We start from the raw sequence: 20066 nt of genomic DNA on the forward strand, positions 1-20066 counted from the left end.
TAGATGGGGTGTGTGTGTGTTTTGCTTCCAGTGTGTTGTAACAGTAGATGGGGTGTGTGTGTGTGTTTTGTTTCCAGTGTGTTGTAACAGTAGATGGGGTGTGTGTGTGTTTTATTTCCAGTGTGTTGTAACAGTAGATGGGGTGTGTGTGTGTGTGTTTGTTTTGCTTCCAGTGTGTTGTAACAGTAGATGGGGTGTGTGTGTGTTTTGTTTCCAGTGTGTTGTAACAGTAGATGGGGTGTGTGTGTGTTTTGTTTCCAGTGTGTTGTAACAGTAGATGGGGTGTGTGTGTTTTGCTTCCAGTGTGTTGTAACAGTAGATGGTGTGTGTGTGTTTTGTTTCCAGTGTGTTGTAACAGTAGATGGGGTGTGTGTGTGTGTTTTGTTTCCAGTGTGTTGTAACAGTAGATGGGGTGTGTGTGTGTGTGTGTTTTGCTTCCAGTGTGTTGTAACAGTAGATGGGGTGTGTGTGTGTGTTTTGCTTCCAGTGTGTTGTAACAGTAGATGGGGTGTGTGTGTGTGTTTTGCTTCCAGTGTGTTGTAACAGTAGATGGGGTGTGTGTGTTTTGCTTCCAGTGTGTTGTAACAGTAGATGGTGTGTGTGTGTGTGTGTGTTTTGCTTCCAGTGTGTTGTAACAGTAGATGGGGTGTGTGTGTGTTTTGTTTCCAGTGTGTTGTAACAGTAGATGGGGTGTGTGTGTGTTTTGTTTCCAGTGTGTTGTAACAGTAGATGGGGTGTGTGTGTGTTTTGTTTCCAGTGTGTTGTAACAGTAGATGGTGTGTGTGTGTTTTGCTTCCAGTGTGTTGTAACAGTAGATGGGGTGTGTGTGTGTGTGTTTTGCTTCCAGTGTGTTGTAACAGTAGATGGGGTGTGTGTGTGTTTTGTTTCCAGTGTGTTGTAACAGTAGATGGGGTGTGTGTGTGTGTTTTGCTTCCAGTGTGTTGTAACCGTAGATGGTGTGTGTGTGTTTTGCTTCCAGTGTGTTGTAACAGTAGATGGGGTGTGTGTGTGTGTGTTTTGCTTCCAGTGTGTTGTAACAGTAGATGGGGTGTGTGTGTGTGTTTTGTTTCCAGTGTGTTGTAACAGTAGATGGGGTGTGTGTGTGTGTTTTGCTTCCAGTGTGTTGTAACAGTAGATGGTGTGTGTGTGTTTTGCTTCCAGTGTGTTGTAACAGTAGATGGGGTGTGTGTGTGTGTTTTGCTTCCAGTGTGTTGTAACAGTAGATGGGGTGTGTGTGTGTGTTTTGTTTCCAGTGTGTTGTAACAGTAGATGGGGTGTGTTTGTGTGTTTTGCTTCCAGTGTGTTGTAACAGTAGATGGTGTGTGTGTGTGTGTGTTTTGTTTCCAGTGTGTTGTAACAGTAGATGGGGTGTGTGTGTGTGTTTTGCTTCCAGTGTGTTGTAACAGTAGATGGGGTGTGTGTGTGTGTTTTGTTTCCAGTGTGTTGTAACAGTAGATGGGGTGTGTGTGTGTGTTTTGCTTCCAGTGTGTTGTAACAGTAGATGGGGTGTGTGTGTGTGTGTTTTGCTTCCAGTGTGTTGTAACAGTAGATGGGGTGTGTGTGTGTGTTTCCAGTGTGTTGTAACAGTAGATGGTGTGTGTGTGTTTTGCTTCCAGTGTGTTGTAACAGTAGATGGGGTGTGTGTGTGTGTGTTTTGCTTCCAGTGTGTTGTAACAGTAGATGGGGTGTGTGTTTTGTTTCCAGTGTGTTGTAACAGTAGATGGTGTGTGTGTGTGTGTGTTTTGCTTCCAGTGTGTTGTAACAGTAGATGGGGTGTGTGTGTTTTGCTTCCAGTGTGTTGTAACAGTAGATGGGGTGTGTGTGTGTTTTGTTTCCAGTGTGTTGTAACAGTAGATGGGGTGTGTGTGTGTGTTTTGCTTCCAGTGTGTTGTAACAGTAGATGGGGGGTGTGTGTCTGTTTTGCTTCCAGTGTGTTGTAACAGTAGATGGTGTGTGTGTGTGTGTGTTTCCAGTGTGTTGTAACAGTAGATGGGGTGTGTGTGTGTGTTTTGTTTCCAGTGTGTTGTAACAGTAGATGGGGTGTGTGTGTGTGTTTTGCTTCCAGTGTGTTGTAACAGTAGATGGGGGGTGTGTGTGTGTTTTGCTTCCAGTGTGTTGTAACAGTAGATGGTGTGTGTGTGTGTGTGTTTTGCTTCCAGTGTGTTGTAACAGTAGATGGGGTGTGTGTGTTTTGTTTCCAGTGTGTTGTAACAGTAGATGGTGGGTGTGTGTTTTGCTTCCAGTGTGTTGTAACAGTAGATGGGGTGTGTGTGTGTTTTGTTTCCAGTGTGTTGTAACAGTAGATGGGGTGTGTGTGTGTGTTTTGTTTCCAGTGTGTTGTAACAGTAGATGGGGTGTGTGTGTGTGTTTGTGTTTCCAGTGTGTTGTAACAGTAGATGGGGTGTGTGTGTGTGTTTTGCTTCCAGTGTGTTGTAACAGTAGATGGGGTGTGTGTGTGTGTTTTGTTTCCAGTGTGTTGTAACAGTAGATGGTGTGTGTGTGTGTGTTTTGTTTCCAGTGTGTTGTAACAGTAGATGGGGTGTGTGTGTGTGTGTGTGTGTTTTGCTTCCAGTGTGTTGTAACAGTAGATGGGGTGTGTGTGTGTGTTTTGCTTCCAGTGTGTTGTAACAGTAGATGGTGTGTGTGTGTGTGTGTTTCCAGTGTGTTGTAACAGTAGATGGGGTGTGTGTGTGTGTGTGTGTTTTGCTTCCAGTGTGTTGTAACAGTAGATGGGGTGTGTGTGTTTTGTTTCCAGTGTTTTGTAACAGTAGATGGTGTGTGTGTGTTTGTTTTGCTTCCAGTGTGTTGTAACAGTAGATGGGGTGTGTGTGTGTGTGTGTGTGTGTTTTGTTTCCAGTGTGTTGTAACAGTAGATGGGGTGTGTGTGTGTGTTTTGTTTCCAGTGTGTTGTAACAGTAGATGGTGTGTGTGTGTGTGTGTTTTGCTTCCAGTGTGTTGTAACAGTAGATGGTGTGTGTGTGTGTGTGTTTTGTTTCCAGTGTGTTGTAACAGTAGATGGGGTGTGTGTGTGTGTGTTTTGTTTCCAGTGTGTTGTAACAGTAGATGGGGTGTGTGTGTTTTGCTTCCAGTGTGTTGTAACAGTAGATGGGGTGTGTGTGTGTTTTGCTTCCAGTGTGTTGTAACAGTAGATGGGGTGTGTGTGTGTGTGTGTGTGTTTTGCTTCCAGTGTGTTGTAACAGTAGATGGTGTGTGTGTGTTTTGTTTCCAGTGTGTTGTAACAGTAGATGGGGTGTGTGTGTGTGTTTTGTTTCCAGTGTGTTGTAACAGTAGATGGGGTGTGTGTGTGTTTTATTTCCAGTGTGTTGTAACAGTAGATGGGGTGTGTGTGTGTGTGTTTGTTTTGCTTCCAGTGTGTTGTAACAGTAGATGGGGTGTGTGTGTGTGTTTTGTTTCCAGTGTGTTGTAACAGTAGATGGGGTGTGTGTGTGTGTTTTGTTTCCAGTGTGTTGTAACAGTAGATGGGGTGTGTGTGTGTGTTTTGCTTCCAGTGTGTTGTAACAGTAGATGGGGTGTGTGTGTGTGTTTTGCTTCCAGTGTGTTGTAACAGTAGATGGGGTGTGTGTGTGTTTTGTTTCCAGTGTGTTGTAACAGTAGATGGGGTGTGTGTGTTTTGCTTCCAGTGTGTTGTAACAGTAGATGGGGTGTGTGTGTGTGTTTTGTTTCCAGTGTGTTGTAACAGTAGATGGTGTGTGTGTGTGTGTTTTGTTTCCAGTGTGTTGTAACAGTAGATGGGGTGTGTGTGTGTGTTTTGTTTCCAGTGTGTTGTAACAGTAGATGGTGTGTGTGTGTTTTGCTTCCAGTGTGTTGTAACAGTAGATGGGGTGTGTGTGTTTGTGTGTGTTTTGCTTCCAGTGTGTTGTAACAGTAGATGGGGTGTGTGTGTGTTTTGCTTCCAGTGTGTTGTAACAGTAGATGGGGTGTGTTTGTTTTGCTTCCAGTGTGTTGTAACAGTAGATGGGGTGTGTGTGTGTGTGTTTTGCTTCCAGTGTGTTGTAACAGTAGATGGTGTGTGTGTGTGTGTTTTGTTTCCAGTGTGTTGTAACAGTAGATGGTGTGTGTGTGTTTTGTTTCCAGTGTGTTGTAACAGTAGATGGGGTGTGTGTGTGTGTTTTGTTTCCAGTGTGTTGTAACAGTAGATGGGGTGTGTGTGTGTGTGTTTGTTTTGTTTCCAGTGTGTTGTAACCGTAGATGGGGTGTGGGTGTGTGTGTTTTGTTTCCAGTGTGTTGTAACCGTAGATGGGGTGTGGGTGTGTGTGTTTTGTTTCCAGTGTGTTGTAACCGTAGATGGGGTGTGTGTGTGTTTTGCTTCCAGTGTGTTGTAACAGTAGATGGGGTGTGTGTGTGTGTGTTTTGTTTCCAGTGTGTTGTAACCGTAGATGGGGTGTGGGTGTGTGTGTTTTGCTTCCAGTGTGTTGTAACAGTAGATGGGGTGTGTGTGTGTGTGTTTTGTTTCCAGTGTGTTGTAACAGTAGATGGTGTGTGTGTGTGTGTTTTGTTTCCAGTGTGTTGTAACAGTAGATGGGGTGTGTGTGTGTTTTGTTTCCAGTGTGTTGTAACAGTAGATGGTGTGTGTGTGTTTTGCTTCCAGTGTGTTGTAACAGTAGATGGTGTGTGTGTGTGTGTTTTGCCTCCAGTGTGTTGTAACAGTATATGGGGTGTGTGTGTGTTTTGTTTCCAGTGTGTTGTAACAGTAGATGGTGTGTGTGTGTTTTGTTTCCAGTGTGTTGTAACAGTAGATGGGGTGTGTGTGTGTTTGTTTTGTTTCCAGTGTGTTGTAACAGTAGATGGGGTGTGTGTGTTTTGTTTCCAGTGTGTTGTAACAGTAGATGGGGTGTGTGTGTGTGTTTTGCCTCCAGTGTGTTGTAACAGTAGATGGGGTGTGTGTGTGTGTGTTTTGCTTCCAGTGTGTTGTAACAGTAGATGGTGTGTGTGTGTTTTGCTTCCAGTGTGTTGTAACAGTAGATGGGGTGTGTGTGTGTGTTTTGTTTCCAGTGTGTTGTAACAGTAGATGGGGTGTGTGTGTGTTTTGTTTCCAGTGTGTTGTAACAGTAGATGGGGGGTGTGTGTGTTTTGCTTCCAGTGTGTTGTAACAGTAGATGGTGTGTGTGTGTGTGTTTTGTTTCCAGTGTGTTGTAACAGTAGATGGGGTGTGTGTGTGTTTTGCTTCCAGTGTGTTGTAACAGTAGATGGGGTGTGTGTGTGTGTTTTGCCTCCAGTGTGTTGTAACAGTAGATGGGGTGTGTGTGTGTGTGTTTTGTTTCCAGTGTGTTGTAACAGTAGATGGGGTGTGTGTGTGTGTTTTGCCTCCAGTGTGTTGTAACAGTAGATGGGGTGTGTGTGTGTGTGTTTTGTTTCCAGTGTGTTGTAACAGTAGATGGTGTGTGTGTGTTTTGCTTCCAGTGTGTTGTAACAGTAGATGGGGTGTGTGTGTGTTTTGTTTCCAGTGTGTTGTAACAGTAGATGGGGTGTGTGTGTTTTGTTTCCAGTGTGTTGTAACAGTAGATGGTGGGTGTGTGTGTGTTTTGCTTCCAGTGTGTTGTAACAGTAGATGGGGTGTGTGTGTTTTGTTTCCAGTGTGTTGTAACAGTAGATGGTGGGTGTGTGTGTGTTTTGCTTCCAGTGTGTTGTAACAGTAGATGGGGTGTGTGTGTGTTTTGTTTCCAGTGTGTTGTAACCGTAGATGGGGTGTGTGTGTGTGTTTTGTTTCCAGTGTGTTGTAACAGTAGATGGGGTGTGTGTGTGTGTGTTTTGCTTCCAGTGTGTTGTAACAGTAGATGGTGTGTGTGTGTGTTTTGTTTCCAGTGTGTTGTAACAGTAGATGGTGTGTGTGTGTGTTTTGCTTCCAGTGTGTTGTAACAGTAGATGGTGTGTGTGTGTGTTTTGTTTCCAGTGTGTTGTAACAGTAGATGGGGTGTGTGTGTGTTGTGTTTCCAGTGTGTTGTAACAGTAGATGGGGTGTGTGTGTGTGTTTTGCTTCCAGTGTGTTGTAACAGTAGATGGGGTGTGTGTGTGTGTGTGTGTGTGTTTTGCTTCCAGTGTGTTGTAACAGTAGATGGTGTGTGTTTGTGTGTTTTGTTTCCAGTGTGTTGTAACAGTAGATGGTGTGTGTGTGTGTTTTGTTTCCAGTGTGTTGTAACAGTAGATGGTGTGTGTTTTGTTTCCAGTGTGTTGTAACAGTAGATGGGGTGTGTGTGTGTGTTTTGCTTCCAGTGTGTTGTAACAGTAGATGGTGTGTGTGTGTGTGTTTTGCTTCCAGTGTGTTGTAACAGTATATGGGGTGTGTGTGTGTGTGTTTTGTTTCCAGTGTGTTGTAACCGTAGATGGGGTGTGGGTGTGTGTGTTTTGCTTCCAGTGTGTTGTAACAGTAGATGGGGTGTGTGTGTGTGTTTTGTTTCCAGTGTGTTGTAACAGTAGATGGGGTGTGTGTGTGTGTTTTGTTTCCAGTGTGTTGTAACAGTAGATGGGGTGTGTGTGTGTGTTTTGTTTCCAGTGTGTTGTAACAGTAGATGGGGTGTGTGTGTTTTGTTTCCAGTGTGTTGTAACAGTAGATGGGGTGTGTGTGTGTGTTTTGCCTCCAGTGTGTTGTAACAGTAGATGGGGTGTGTGTGTGTGTGTTTTGCTTCCAGTGTGTTGTAACAGTAGATGGTGTGTGTGTGTTTTGCTTCCAGTGTGTTGTAACAGTAGATGGGGTGTGTGTGTGTGTTTTGTTTCCAGTGTGTTGTAACAGTAGATGGGGTGTGTGTGTGTTTGTTTCCAGTGTGTTGTAACAGTAGATGGGGGGTGTGTGTGTTTTGCTTCCAGTGTGTTGTAACAGTAGATGGTGTGTGTGTGTGTGTTTTGTTTCCAGTGTGTTGTAACAGTAGATGGGGTGTGTGTGTGTGTTTTGCTTCCAGTGTGTTGTAACAGTAGATGGGGTGTGTGTGTGTGTTTTGCCTCCAGTGTGTTGTAACAGTAGATGGGGTGTGTGTGTGTGTGTTTTGTTTCCAGTGTGTTGTAACAGTAGATGGGGTGTGTGTGTGTGTTTTGCCTCCAGTGTGTTGTAACAGTAGATGGGGTGTGTGTGTGTGTGTTTTGTTTCCAGTGTGTTGTAACAGTAGATGGTGTGTGTGTGTTTTGCTTCCAGTGTGTTGTAACAGTAGATGGGGTGTGTGTGTGTTTTGTTTCCAGTGTGTTGTAACAGTAGATGGGGTGTGTGTGTTTTGTTTCCAGTGTGTTGTAACAGTAGATGGTGGGTGTGTGTGTGTTTTGCTTCCAGTGTGTTGTAACAGTAGATGGGGTGTGTGTGTTTTGTTTCCAGTGTGTTGTAACAGTAGATGGTGGGTGTGTGTGTGTTTTGCTTCCAGTGTGTTGTAACAGTAGATGGGGTGTGTGTGTGTTTTGTTTCCAGTGTGTTGTAACCGTAGATGGGGTGTGTGTGTGTGTTTTGTTTCCAGTGTGTTGTAACAGTAGATGGGGTGTGTGTGTTTTGTTTCCAGTGTGTTGTAACAGTAGATGGGGTGTGTGTGTTTTGTTTCCAGTGTGTTGTAACCGTAGATGGGGTGTGTGTGTTTGTGTTTTGCTTCCAGTGTGTTGTAACAGTAGATGGTGTGTGTGTGTGTGTTTTGTTTCCAGTGTGTTGTAACAGTAGATGGTGTGTGTGTGTGTTTTGCTTCCAGTGTGTTGTAACAGTAGATGGTGTGTGTGTGTGTTTTGTTTCCAGTGTGTTGTAACAGTAGATGGGGTGTGTGTGTGTTGTGTTTCCAGTGTGTTGTAACAGTAGATGGGGTGGGTGTGTGTGTGTGTGTTTTGCTTCCAGTGTGTTGTAACAGTAGATGGGGTGTGTGTGTGTTTTGCTTCCAGTGTGTTGTAACAGTAGATGGGGTGTGTGTGTGTGTTTTGCTTCCAGTGTGTTGTAACAGTAGATGGGGTGTGTGTGTGTGTGTGTTTTGCTTCCAGTGTGTTGTAACAGTAGATGGTGTGTGTTTGTGTGTTTTGTTTCCAGTGTGTTGTAACAGTAGATGGTGTGTGTTTTGTTTCCAGTGTGTTGTAACAGTAGATGGGGTGTGTGTGTGTGTTTTGCTTCCAGTGTGTTGTAACAGTAGATGGGGTGTGTGTTTTGCTTCCAGTGTGTTGTAACAGTAGATGGGGTGTGTGTTTTGCTTCCAGTGTGTTGTAACAGTAGATGGGGTGTGTGTGTGTGTGTTTTGCTTCCAGTGTGTTGTAACAGTAGATGGGGTGTGTGTGTGTGTTTTGTTTCCAGTGTGTTGTAACAGTAGATGGGGTGTGTGTGTGTTTTGCTTCCAGTGTGTTGTAACAGTAGATGGGGTGTGTGTGTGTGTTTTGTTTCCAGTGTGTTGTAACAGTAGATGGTGTGTGTTTGTGTGTTTTGTTTCCAGTGTGTTGTAACAGTAGATGGGGTGTGTGTTTTGCTTCCAGTGTGTTGTAACAGTAGATGGGGTGTGTGTTTTGCTTCCAGTGTGTTGTAACAGTAGATGGGGTGTGTGTGTGTGTTTTGTTTCCAGTGTGTTGTAACAGTAGATGGGGTGTGTGTGTGTGTGTTTTGCTTCCAGTGTGTTGTAACAGTAGATGGGGTGTGTGTGTTTTGCTTCCAGTGTGTTGTAACAGTAGATGGGGTGTGTGTGTGTGTTTTGTTTCCAGTGTGTTGTAACAGTAGATGGGGTGTGTGTGTGTGTTTTGCTTCCAGTGTGTTGTAACAGTAGATGGGGTGTGTGTTTTGCTTCCAGTGTGTTGTAACAGTAGATGGGGTGTGTGTTTTGCTTCCAGTGTGTTGTAACAGTAGATGGGGTGTGTGTGTGTGTGTTTTGTTTCCAGTGTGTTGTAACAGTAGGTGTGTATGTTGTCAGGACCTCCGGGACCCTCTGGAGCAGCTGACAGATTTAGAGAACCAGGACCAGAACAAAGAGAAGGCCATACAGAGTAACAGGTGAGAACATCCTAGTTCAAGACAACCTGGGAACTCTGGGGGAAAATGAGCTCCGACTGGGGGTAAACCCCACCGGTCTACCATGCTGACCCCACTGGTCTACCATGCTGACCCCACCGGTCTACCATGTTGACCCCACTGGTCTACCATGCTGACCCCACCGGTCTACCATGTTGACCCCACCGGTCTACCATGCTGACCCTACCGGTCTACCATGCTGACCCCACCGGTCTAACATGCTGACCCCACCGGTCTACCATGCTGACCCCACCGGTCTACCATGCTGACCCCACCGGTCTACCATGCTGACCCCACCGGTCTAACATGTTGACCCCACCGGTCTACCATGCTGACCCCACCGGTCTACCATGCTGACCCCACCGGTCTAACACGCTGACCCCACCGGTCTACCACGCTGACACCACCGGTCTACCATGCTGACCCCACCGGTCTACCATGCTGACCCCACCGGTCTACCATGCTGACCCCACCGGTCTAACACGCTGACCCCACCGGTCTACCACGCTGACCCCACCGGTCTACCATGCTGACCCCACCGGTCTACCACGCTGACCCCACCGGTCTACCACGCTGACACCACCGGTCTACCATGCTGACCCCACCGGTCTACCATGCTGACCCCACCGGTCTACCATGCTGACCCCACCGGTCTACCATGCTGACCCCACCGGTCTAACACGCTGACCCCACCGGTCTACCACGCTGACCCCACCGGTCTACCATGTTGATCCCACCGGTCTCGTCACGTGTGTGAGTGTTGCAAAATAAATGTAAACATCCATTTTATTCAATCATTGCACCACACTGCTCAGCGCAGGCGTGGCCAGGTGATAAAAAGTTTATATTTGTGACGCGCTGCAGCCAATGGGTGTTATGTGAGGGTAGGACTCCTCCACTTTAGACCAAGCAGCCTTCATGTTCGCAGCATTGTCTGTCACCAGTGCAAATACCTTCTGTGGTCCAAGGTCATTGATGACTGCCTTCAGCTCATCTGCAATGTAGAGACCGGTGTGTCTGTTCTCCCTTGTGTCTGTGCTCTTGTAGAATACTGGTTGAGGGGTGGACATGATGTAGTTCATTATTCCTTGCCCACGAACATTCGACCACCCATCAGAGATGATTGCAATACAGTCTGCTCTCTATGATTTCCTTGACCTTCACTTGAACTCTGTTGAACTCTGCATCTACCAAATGAGTAGATAAAGCATGTCTGGTTGGAGGGGTGTATCCTGGGCGAATAACATTCAGAAACCTCTTCCAATACACATTGCCTGTGAGCATCGGCGGTGAACCAGTTGAATACACAGCTCGAGCAAAACATTCATCAACATTTCTCTGACTACGTTCCTCCATGGAGTCATAAACACTTTGGATTCCAGGAGGACCATGAGCTGTTGCTATCGATAAGGTGTCTCATTCATCCCTTTCACCTCGAATAGAAGTAGAGGGACTTTTGTCAGAGGTTGCTTGTTGTGAGCGCTGAGGGAACTTTATGCACTTGGCCAGATGACTCTGCATCTTTGTTGCATTCTTCACATATGATTTGGCACATTATTTGCGAATGTACACAGCTTTTCCTTCTACATTAGCTACAGTGAAATGTCTCCACACATCAGAGAGCCCGTGGCATTTTCCTGTAAAGATTAGAGAAAAAAAGAGTAAAAAAATAAATCAAATACAATTCCATGTACAGATAAATAGTTAAGCAGTTAGATTAAACAACTCTTTTGTAAGATACAAACATGTATGGAAACAGGTGAATTAACACTCCTCAGTTAAGCAGGCTCAAGCAAAAGCATCTCATTAGTGTGCAAGATCCTGAGAATCAGCTGTACATGTGATGGAAGAATGCACTGTGCATGCAGAGGGATGCAATTCCTTTGAATTGGGGATAGTTTAACCAAAATATGCCACAAGACCTAGAATTGCCGTATGTGTATCCCACGAAAAAGGTTCACTGTTAACTAAGCTAACTTTTTTGATGAATTTAAGCAAAATTCCCCAAATTCCTGGGCTCAACTTCCCATGGAAAACTTCCCTAAAAATTCAGGAAATTTACCAGGAAGTTCTGACCCTTTCCAACCCTAGCTCTGACACTTCCCCACCAGACATGCCACCAGGGGGCTTTTCACAGTCCCCAAATACAGAACAAATTCAACAAAGCGTACATTATTATATAGAGCCATTATTGCATAGAACTTCCTTCCATCTCATATTGCTCAAATGAACAGCAAACCTGATTTAAAAAAAACAGATAAGCGACATCTCACGACCCAACATCTCTCCCCTATTGAACCTAGATATTTTATGTTGATCAGACCCAACATCTCTCCCCTATTGAACCTAGATATTTTATGTTGATCAGACCCAACATCTCTCCCCTATTGAACCTAGATATTTTATGTTGATCAGACCCAACATCTCTCCCCTATTGAACCTAGATATTTTATGTTGATCAGACCCAACATCTCTCCCCTATTGAACCTAGATATTTTATGTTGATCAGACCCAACATCTCTCCCCTATTGAACCTAGATATTTTATGTTGATCAGACCCAACACCTCTCCCCTATTGAACCTAGATATTTTATGTATGTAGGCTATGTGTGCTGTTTTTACATTTACTAAAAATATAAACGCAACATGATTTTAATGAGGTACAGTCAATTTAAATAAATTCATTAGGCTCTAATCTATGGATTTCACATGACTGGGAATACAGATATGCATCTGTTGGTCACAGATGGGGTTTTTAAAAGTAGGGGCGTGGAATAGAAAACCAGTCAGTATCTGGTGTGACCACCATTTGCCTCATGCAGCGAGACACATCTCCTTCACATAGAGTTGATCAGGCTGTATCTGGTGTGACCACCATTTGCCTCATGAAAACCAGTCAGTATCTGGTGTGACCACCATTTGCCTCATGCAGACACATCTCCTTCACATAGAGTTGATCAGGCTGCTAATTGTGGCCTGTGGAATGTTGTCCCACTCCTCTTCAATGGCTGTGCCAAGTTGCTGGATATTGGCGGAAACTGGAACATTCTGTCGTACACGTTGATCCAGAGTATCCCAAACATGCTCAATGGGTGACATGTCTGGTGAGTACGCAGGCCTTGCAAGAACTGGGACATTTTCAGCTTCCAGGAATTGTGTATAGATCCTTGTGACATGAGGCCTTGTATTATCATGCTGAAACATGAGGTGATGGTGGCGGATGAATGGCACGACAATGGGCCTCAGGAACTCGTCACGGTATCTCTGTGCATTCAAATTGCCATCAATAAAGTGTAATTGTGTTCATTGTCTGTAGCTTATGCCTGCCAATACCATAACCCCACCGCCACCATGGGGCACTCCGTTCACAGAGTTGACATCAGCAAATCGCTTGTCCACACGATGCCATACTGGTATCCGCACTTCTCCAGCGTGCCATTGGCTATCGAGGGTGAGCATTTTCCCACTGATGTCGGTGACGACGAACTGAAGTCGGGTCAAGACCCTGGTGAGGACGACGAGCACGCAGAGGAGCTTCTCTGAGACGGTTTCTGACCGTTTGTGCTGAAATTCTTCAGTTGTGCAAACCCTCAGTTTCATCAGCTGTCCTGGTGGCTGGTCTCAGACAAACCCTCAGCTTCATCAGCTGTCTGGGTGGCTGGTCTCAGACAAACCCTCAGTTTCATCAGCTGTCTGGGTGGCTGGTCTCAGACAAACCCTCAGTTTCATCAGCTGTCCTGGTGGCTGGTCTCAGACAAACCCTCAGTTTCATCAGCTGTCCTGGTGGCTGGTCTCAGACAAACCCTCAGTTTCATCAGCTGTCCAGGTGGCTGGTCTCAGACAAACCCTCAGTTTCATCAGCTGTCCTGGTGGCTGGTCTCAGACAAACCCTCAGTTTCATCAGCTGTCCTGGTGGCTGGTCTCAGACAAACCCTCAGTTTCATCAGCTGTCCTGGTGGCTGGTCTCAGACAAACCCTCAGTTTCATCAGCTGTCCAGGTGGCTGGTCTCAGACAAACCCTCAGTTTCATCAGCTGTCCAGGTGGCTGGTCTCAGACAAACCCTCAGTTTCATCAGCTGTCCAGGTGGCTGGTCTCAGACAAACCCTCAGTTTCATCAGCTGTCCAGGTGGCTGGTCTCAGACAAACCCTCAGTTTCATCAACTGTCCTGGTGGCTGGTCTCAGACAAACCCTCAGTTTCATCAGCTGTCCTGGTGGCTGGTCTCAGACAAACCCTCAGTTTCATCAGCTGTCCAGGTGGCTGGTCTCAGACAAACCCTCAGTTTCATCAGCTGTCCTGGTGGCTGGTCTCAGACAAACCCTCAGTTTCATCAGCTGTCCTGGTGGCTGGTCTCAGACAAACCCTCAGTTTCATCAGCTGTCCTGGTGGCTGGTCTCAGACAAACCCTCAGTTTCATCAGCTGTCCTGGTGGCTGGTCTCAGACAAACCCTCAGTTTCATCAACTGTCCTGGTGGCTGGTCTCAGACAAACCCTCAGTTTCATCAGCTGTCCTGGTGGCTGGTCTCAGACAAACCCTCAGTTTCATCAGCTGTCCTGGTGGCTGGTCTCAGACAAACCCTCAGTTTCATCAACTGTCCTGGTGGCTGGTCTCAGACAAACCCTCAGTTTCATCAGCTGTCCTGGTGGCTGGTCTCAGACAAACCCTCAGTTTCATCAGCTGTCCTGGTGGCTGGTCTCAGACAAACCCTCAGTTTCATCAGCTGTCCTGGTGGCTGGTCTCAGACAAACCCTCAGTTTCATCAGCTGTCTGGGTGGCTGGTCTCAGACAAACCCTCAGTTTCATCAGCTGTCCTGGTGGCTGGTCTCAGACAAACCCTCAGTTTCATCAGCTGTCTGGGTGGCTGGTCTCAGACAAACCCTCAGTTTCATCAGCTGTCTGGGTGGCTGGTCTCAGACAAACCCTCAGTTTCATCAGCTGTCTGGGTGGCTGGTCTCAGACGATCCCGCAGGTGAAGATGCCGGATGTAGAGGTCCTGGGCTGGAGTGGTTACACGTGGTCTGCGTTTTTTGAGGCCAGTTAGACGTACTTGCAAGTTCTCTGAAACAACGTTGAGAAACGTTTATGGCAGAGAAATTAATATTCAATCGGTGGATAGTCCTGCAGTCGGCATGCCAACGCTCCCTAAAAGAAAATTACATCTGTGGCATTGTGTTGTGTGACAAAACTGCACATTTTAGAGTGGCCTTTTATTGGCCCCAGCACAAGGTGCATCTGTGTAATGATCGGGCTGTTTAATCAGCTTCTTGATATTCCACACCTGTCAGGTGGATGGATTATCTTGACAAAGGAGAAATACTCACTATCAGGGATATAAACAAATTTGGGCACAAAATTGGAGAGAAGGAAGCTTTTTGTGCATATGGAAAATGTGCGGGATCTTTTATTTCAGCTCATGAAACTTATATTTTGGTTCAGTATTTTTTTGTTCAGTGTAGTTCTGTCCTTGAGCTCTTCTTGTTTATTAATGTTCTCATGTCATGTTTTGTGTAAACCCCAGGAAGAGTAGCTGCTGCTTTCAGCTAATGGGGATCCTGATAAAATACCAAACATATCCTTTCTCTCCTCTCAGTCTGGTCTCCCTTTCAGCTAATGGGGATCCTGATAAAATACCAAACTTATCCTTTCTCTCCTCTCAGTCTGGTCTCCCTTTCAGCTAATGGGGATCCTGATAAAATACCAAACATATCCTTTCTCTGCTCTCAGTCTGGTCTCCCTTTCAGCTAATGGGGATCCTGATAAAATACCAAACATATCCTTTCTCTCCTCTCAGTCTGGTCTCCCTTTCAGCTAATGGGGATCCTGATAAAATACCAAACATATCCTTTCTCTCCTCTCAGTCTGGTCTCCCTTTCAGCTAATGGGGATCCTGATAAAATACCAAACATATCCTTTCTCTGCTCTCAGTCTGGTCTCCCTTTCAGCTAATGGTAATAAAATACCAAACATATCCTTTCTCTCCTCTCAGTCTGGTCTCCCTTTCAGCTAATGGGGATCCTAATAAAATACCAAACATATCCTTTCTGTCCTCTCAGTCTGGTCTCCCTTTCAGCTAATGGTAATAAAATACCAAACATATCCTTTCTCTCCTCTCAGTCTGGTCTCCCTGGATGAAGAGAAGCCATCAGAATCAGCCTTTGGTACGTACTGACCCCTACTGACCCCTACTGACCCCTACTGACCCCTACTGACCTCTACTGAACTCTACTGACCCCTACTGACCCCTACTGACCCCTACTGACCTCTACTGACCTCTACTGACCTCTACTGACCCCTACTGACCCCTACTGACCTCTACTGACCCCTACTGACCCCTACTGGGCTAGATATACTATAACATTACATTATATACTGACCCCTACTGACCCCTGCTGACCTCTACTGACCCCTACTGACTCCTACTGACCCCTACTGACCTCTACTGACCTCTACTGACCCCTACTGACCCCTACTGACCTCTACTGACCCCTACTGACCCCTACTGACCCCTACTGAGTTAGATATACTATAACATTACATTATATACTGACCCCTACTGGACTAGATATACTATAACATTACATTATATACTGACCCCTACTGGACTAGATATACTATAACATTACATTATATACTGACCCCTACTGGACTAGATATACTATAACATTACATTATGTACTGACCCCTACTGACCTCTACTGACCCCTACTGACCCCTACTGGACTAGATATACTATAACATTACATTATATACTGACCCCTACTGACCCCTACTGGACTAGATATACTATAACATTACATTATATACTGACCCCTACTGGGTTAGATATACTATAACATTACATTATATACTGACCCCTACTGGACTAGATGTACTATAACATTACATTTTATACTGACCCCTACTGGACTAGATATACTATAACATTACATTATATACTGACCCCTACTGGGCTAGATATACTATAACATTACATTATATACTGACCCCTACTGGGCTAGATATACTATAACATTACATTATATACTGACCCCTACTGGACTAGATATACTATAACATTACATTATATACTGACCCCTACTGGACTAGATATACTATAACATTACATTATATACTGACCCCTACTGGGCTAGATATACTATAACATTACATTATATACTGACCCCTACTGGGTTAGATATACTATAACATTACATTATATACTGACCCCTACTGGACTAGATATACTATAACATTACATTATATACTGACCCCTACTGGACTAGATATACTATAACATTACATTATATACTGACCCCTACTGGGCTAGATATACTATAACATTACATTATATACTGACCCCTACTGGACTAGATATACTATAACATTACATTATATACTGACCCCTACTGGACTAGATATACTATAACATTACATTATATACTAACCCCTACTGGACTAGATATACTATAACATTACATTATATACTGACCCCTACTAGACTAGATATACTATAACATTACATTATATACTGACCCCTACTGGGCTAGATATACTATAACATTACATTATATACTGACCCCTACTGGACTAGATATACTATAACATTACATTATATACTGACCCCTACTGGACTAGATATACTATAACATTACATTATATACTGACCCCTACTGGACTAGATATACTATAACATTACATTATATACTGACCCCTACTGACCCCTACTGGACTAGATATACTATAACATTACATTATATACTGACCCCTACTGGACTAGATATACTATAACATTACATTATATACTGACCCCTACTGGACTAGATATACTATAACATTACATTATATACTGACCCCTACTGACCCCTACTGGACTAGATATACTATAACATTACATTATATACTGACCCCTTCTGACCCCTACTGGACTAGATAAACTATAACATTACATTATATACTGACCCCTACCTGACTAGATATACTATAACATTACATTATATACTGACCCCTACTGGACTAGATATACTATAACATTACATTATATACTGACCCCTACTGGACTAGATATACTATAACATTACATTATATACTGACCCCTACTGGGCTAGATATACTATAACATTACATTATATACTGACCCCTACTGGACTAGATATACTATAACATTACATTATATACTGACCCCTACTGACCTCTACTGACCCCTACTGGACTAGATATACTATAACATTACATTATATACTGACCCCTACTGGACTAGATATACTATAACATTACATTATATACTGACCCCTACTGGACTAGATATACTATAACATTACATTATATACTGACCCCTACTGACCCCTACTGGGCTAGATATACTATAACATTACATTATATACTGACCCCTACTGGACTAGATATACTATAACATTACATTATATACTGACCCCTACTGGGCTAGATATACTATAACATTAAATTATATACTGACCCCTACTGGACTAGATATACTATAACATTACATTATATACTGACCCCTACTGGACTAGATATACTATAACATTACATTATATACTGACCCCTACTGGACTAGATATACTATAACATTACATTATATACTGACCCCTACTGGACTAGATATACTATAACATTACATTATATACTGACCCCTACTGGGCTAGATATACTATAACATTAAATTATATACTGACCCCTACTGGACTAGATATACTATAACATTACATTATATACTGACCCCTACTTGGTTAGATATACTATAACATTACATTATATACTGACCCCTACTGGACTAGATATACTATAACATTACATCATATACTGACCCCTACTGGACTAGATATACTATAACATTACATTATATACTGACCCCTACTGGACTAGATATACTATAACATTACATTATATACTGACCCCTACTGGGCTAGATATACTATAACATTACATTATATACTGACCCCTACTGGACTAGATATACTATAACATTACATTATATACTGACCCCTACTGGACTAGATATACTATAACATTACATTATATACTGACCCCTACTGACCCCTACTGGACTAGATATACTATAACATTACATTATATACTGACCTCTACTGGACTAGATATACTATAACATTACATTATATACTGACCCCTACTGACCCCTACTGGACTAGATATACTATAACATTACATTATATACTGACCCCTACTGGACTAGATATACTATAACATTACATTATATACTGACCCCTACTGGACTAGATATACTATAACATTACATTATATACTGACCCCTACTGGACTAGATATACTATAACATTACATTATATACTGACCCCTACTGGACTAGATATACTATAACATTACATTATATACTGACCCCTACTGGGTTAGATATACTATAACATTACATTATATACTGGCCCATACTGACCCCTACTGGACTAGATATACTATAACATTACATTATATACTGACCCCTACTGGACTAGATATACTATAACATTACATTATATACTGACCCCTACTGACCCCTACTGGACTAGATATACTATAACATTACATTATATACTGACCCCTACTGACTCCTACTGGGCTAGATATACTATAACATTACATTATATACTGACCCCTACTGGACTAGATATACTATAACATTACATTATATACTGACCCCTACTGGGCTAGATATACTATAACATTACATTATATACTGACCACTACTGGACTAGATATACTATAACATTACATTATATACTGACCCCTACTGGACTAGATATACTATAACATTACATTATATACTGACCCCTACTGGACTAGATATACTATAACATTACATTATATACTGACCCCTACTGGACTAGATATACTATAACATTACATTATATACTGACCCCTACTGGACTAGATATACTATAACATTACATTATATACTGACCCCTACTGGACTAGATATACTATAACATTACATTATATACTGACCCCTACTGGACTAGATATACTATAACATTACATTATATACTGACCCCTACTGGACTAGATATACTATAACATTACATTATATACTGACCCCTACTGGACTAGATATACTATAGCATTACATTATATACTGACCCCTACTGGGCTAGATATACTATAACATTACATTATATACTGACCCCTACTGGGCTAGATATACTATAACATTACATTATATATTGACTCCTACTGGACTAGATATACTATAACATTACATTATATACTGACCCCTACTGGACTAGATATACTATAACATTACATTATATACTGACCCCTACTGGACTAGATATACTATAGCATTACATTATATACTGACCCCTACTGGGCTAGATATACTATAACATTACATTATATACTGACCCCTACTGGGCTAGATATACTATAACATTACATTATATATTGACTCCTACTGGACTAGATATACTATAACATTACATTATATACTGACCCCTACTGACCCCTACTGGACTAGATATACTATAACATTACATTATATACTGACCCCTACTGACTCCTACTTGGCTAGATATACTATAACATTACATACTGACCCCTACTGGACTAGATATACTATAACATTACATTATATACTGACCCCTACTGGGCTAGATATACTATAACATTACATTATATACTGACCCCTACTGGACTAGATATACTATAACATTACATTATATACTGACCCCTACTGGACTAGATATACTATAACATTACATTATATACTGACCCCTACTGGACTAGATATACTATAACATTACATTATATACTGACCCCTACTGACCCCTACTGGACTAGATATACTATAACATTACATTATATACTGACCCCTACTGGACTAGATATACTATAACATTACATTATATACTGACCCCTACTGGACTAGATATACTATAACATTACATTATATACTGACCCCTACTGGACTAGATATACTATAACATTACATTATATACTGACCCCTACTGGGCTAGATATACTATAACATTACATACTGACCCCTACTGGACTAGATATACTATAACATTACATTATATACTGACCCCTACTGGACTAGATATACCATAACATTACATTATATACTGACCCCTACTGGACTAGATATACTATAACATT

At 42.9% G+C, this 20066-nt stretch overlaps 1 protein-coding gene across 2 annotated transcripts in view; it reads left to right on the forward strand.

The window, feature by feature from the left end:
* Positions 1-20066, forward strand: part of LOC129843356 (islet cell autoantigen 1-like protein) — a 99930-nt gene that overhangs the window by 40366 nt on the left and 39498 nt on the right. For both annotated transcript variants that reach the window (XM_055912055.1, XM_055912054.1), the window contains exons 9-10: positions 8865-8944; positions 15078-15121. In XM_055912055.1, the coding sequence (XP_055768030.1) occupies positions 8865-8944; positions 15078-15121 (124 nt within the window). The remainder of the gene's footprint in view (positions 1-8864; positions 8945-15077; positions 15122-20066) is intronic.

The sequence above is a fragment of the Salvelinus fontinalis genome, unplaced genomic scaffold (genome assembly GCF_029448725.1).
Source record: "Salvelinus fontinalis isolate EN_2023a unplaced genomic scaffold, ASM2944872v1 scaffold_0124, whole genome shotgun sequence".
In the NCBI taxonomy this organism is placed as follows: domain Eukaryota; kingdom Metazoa; phylum Chordata; class Actinopteri; order Salmoniformes; family Salmonidae; genus Salvelinus; species Salvelinus fontinalis.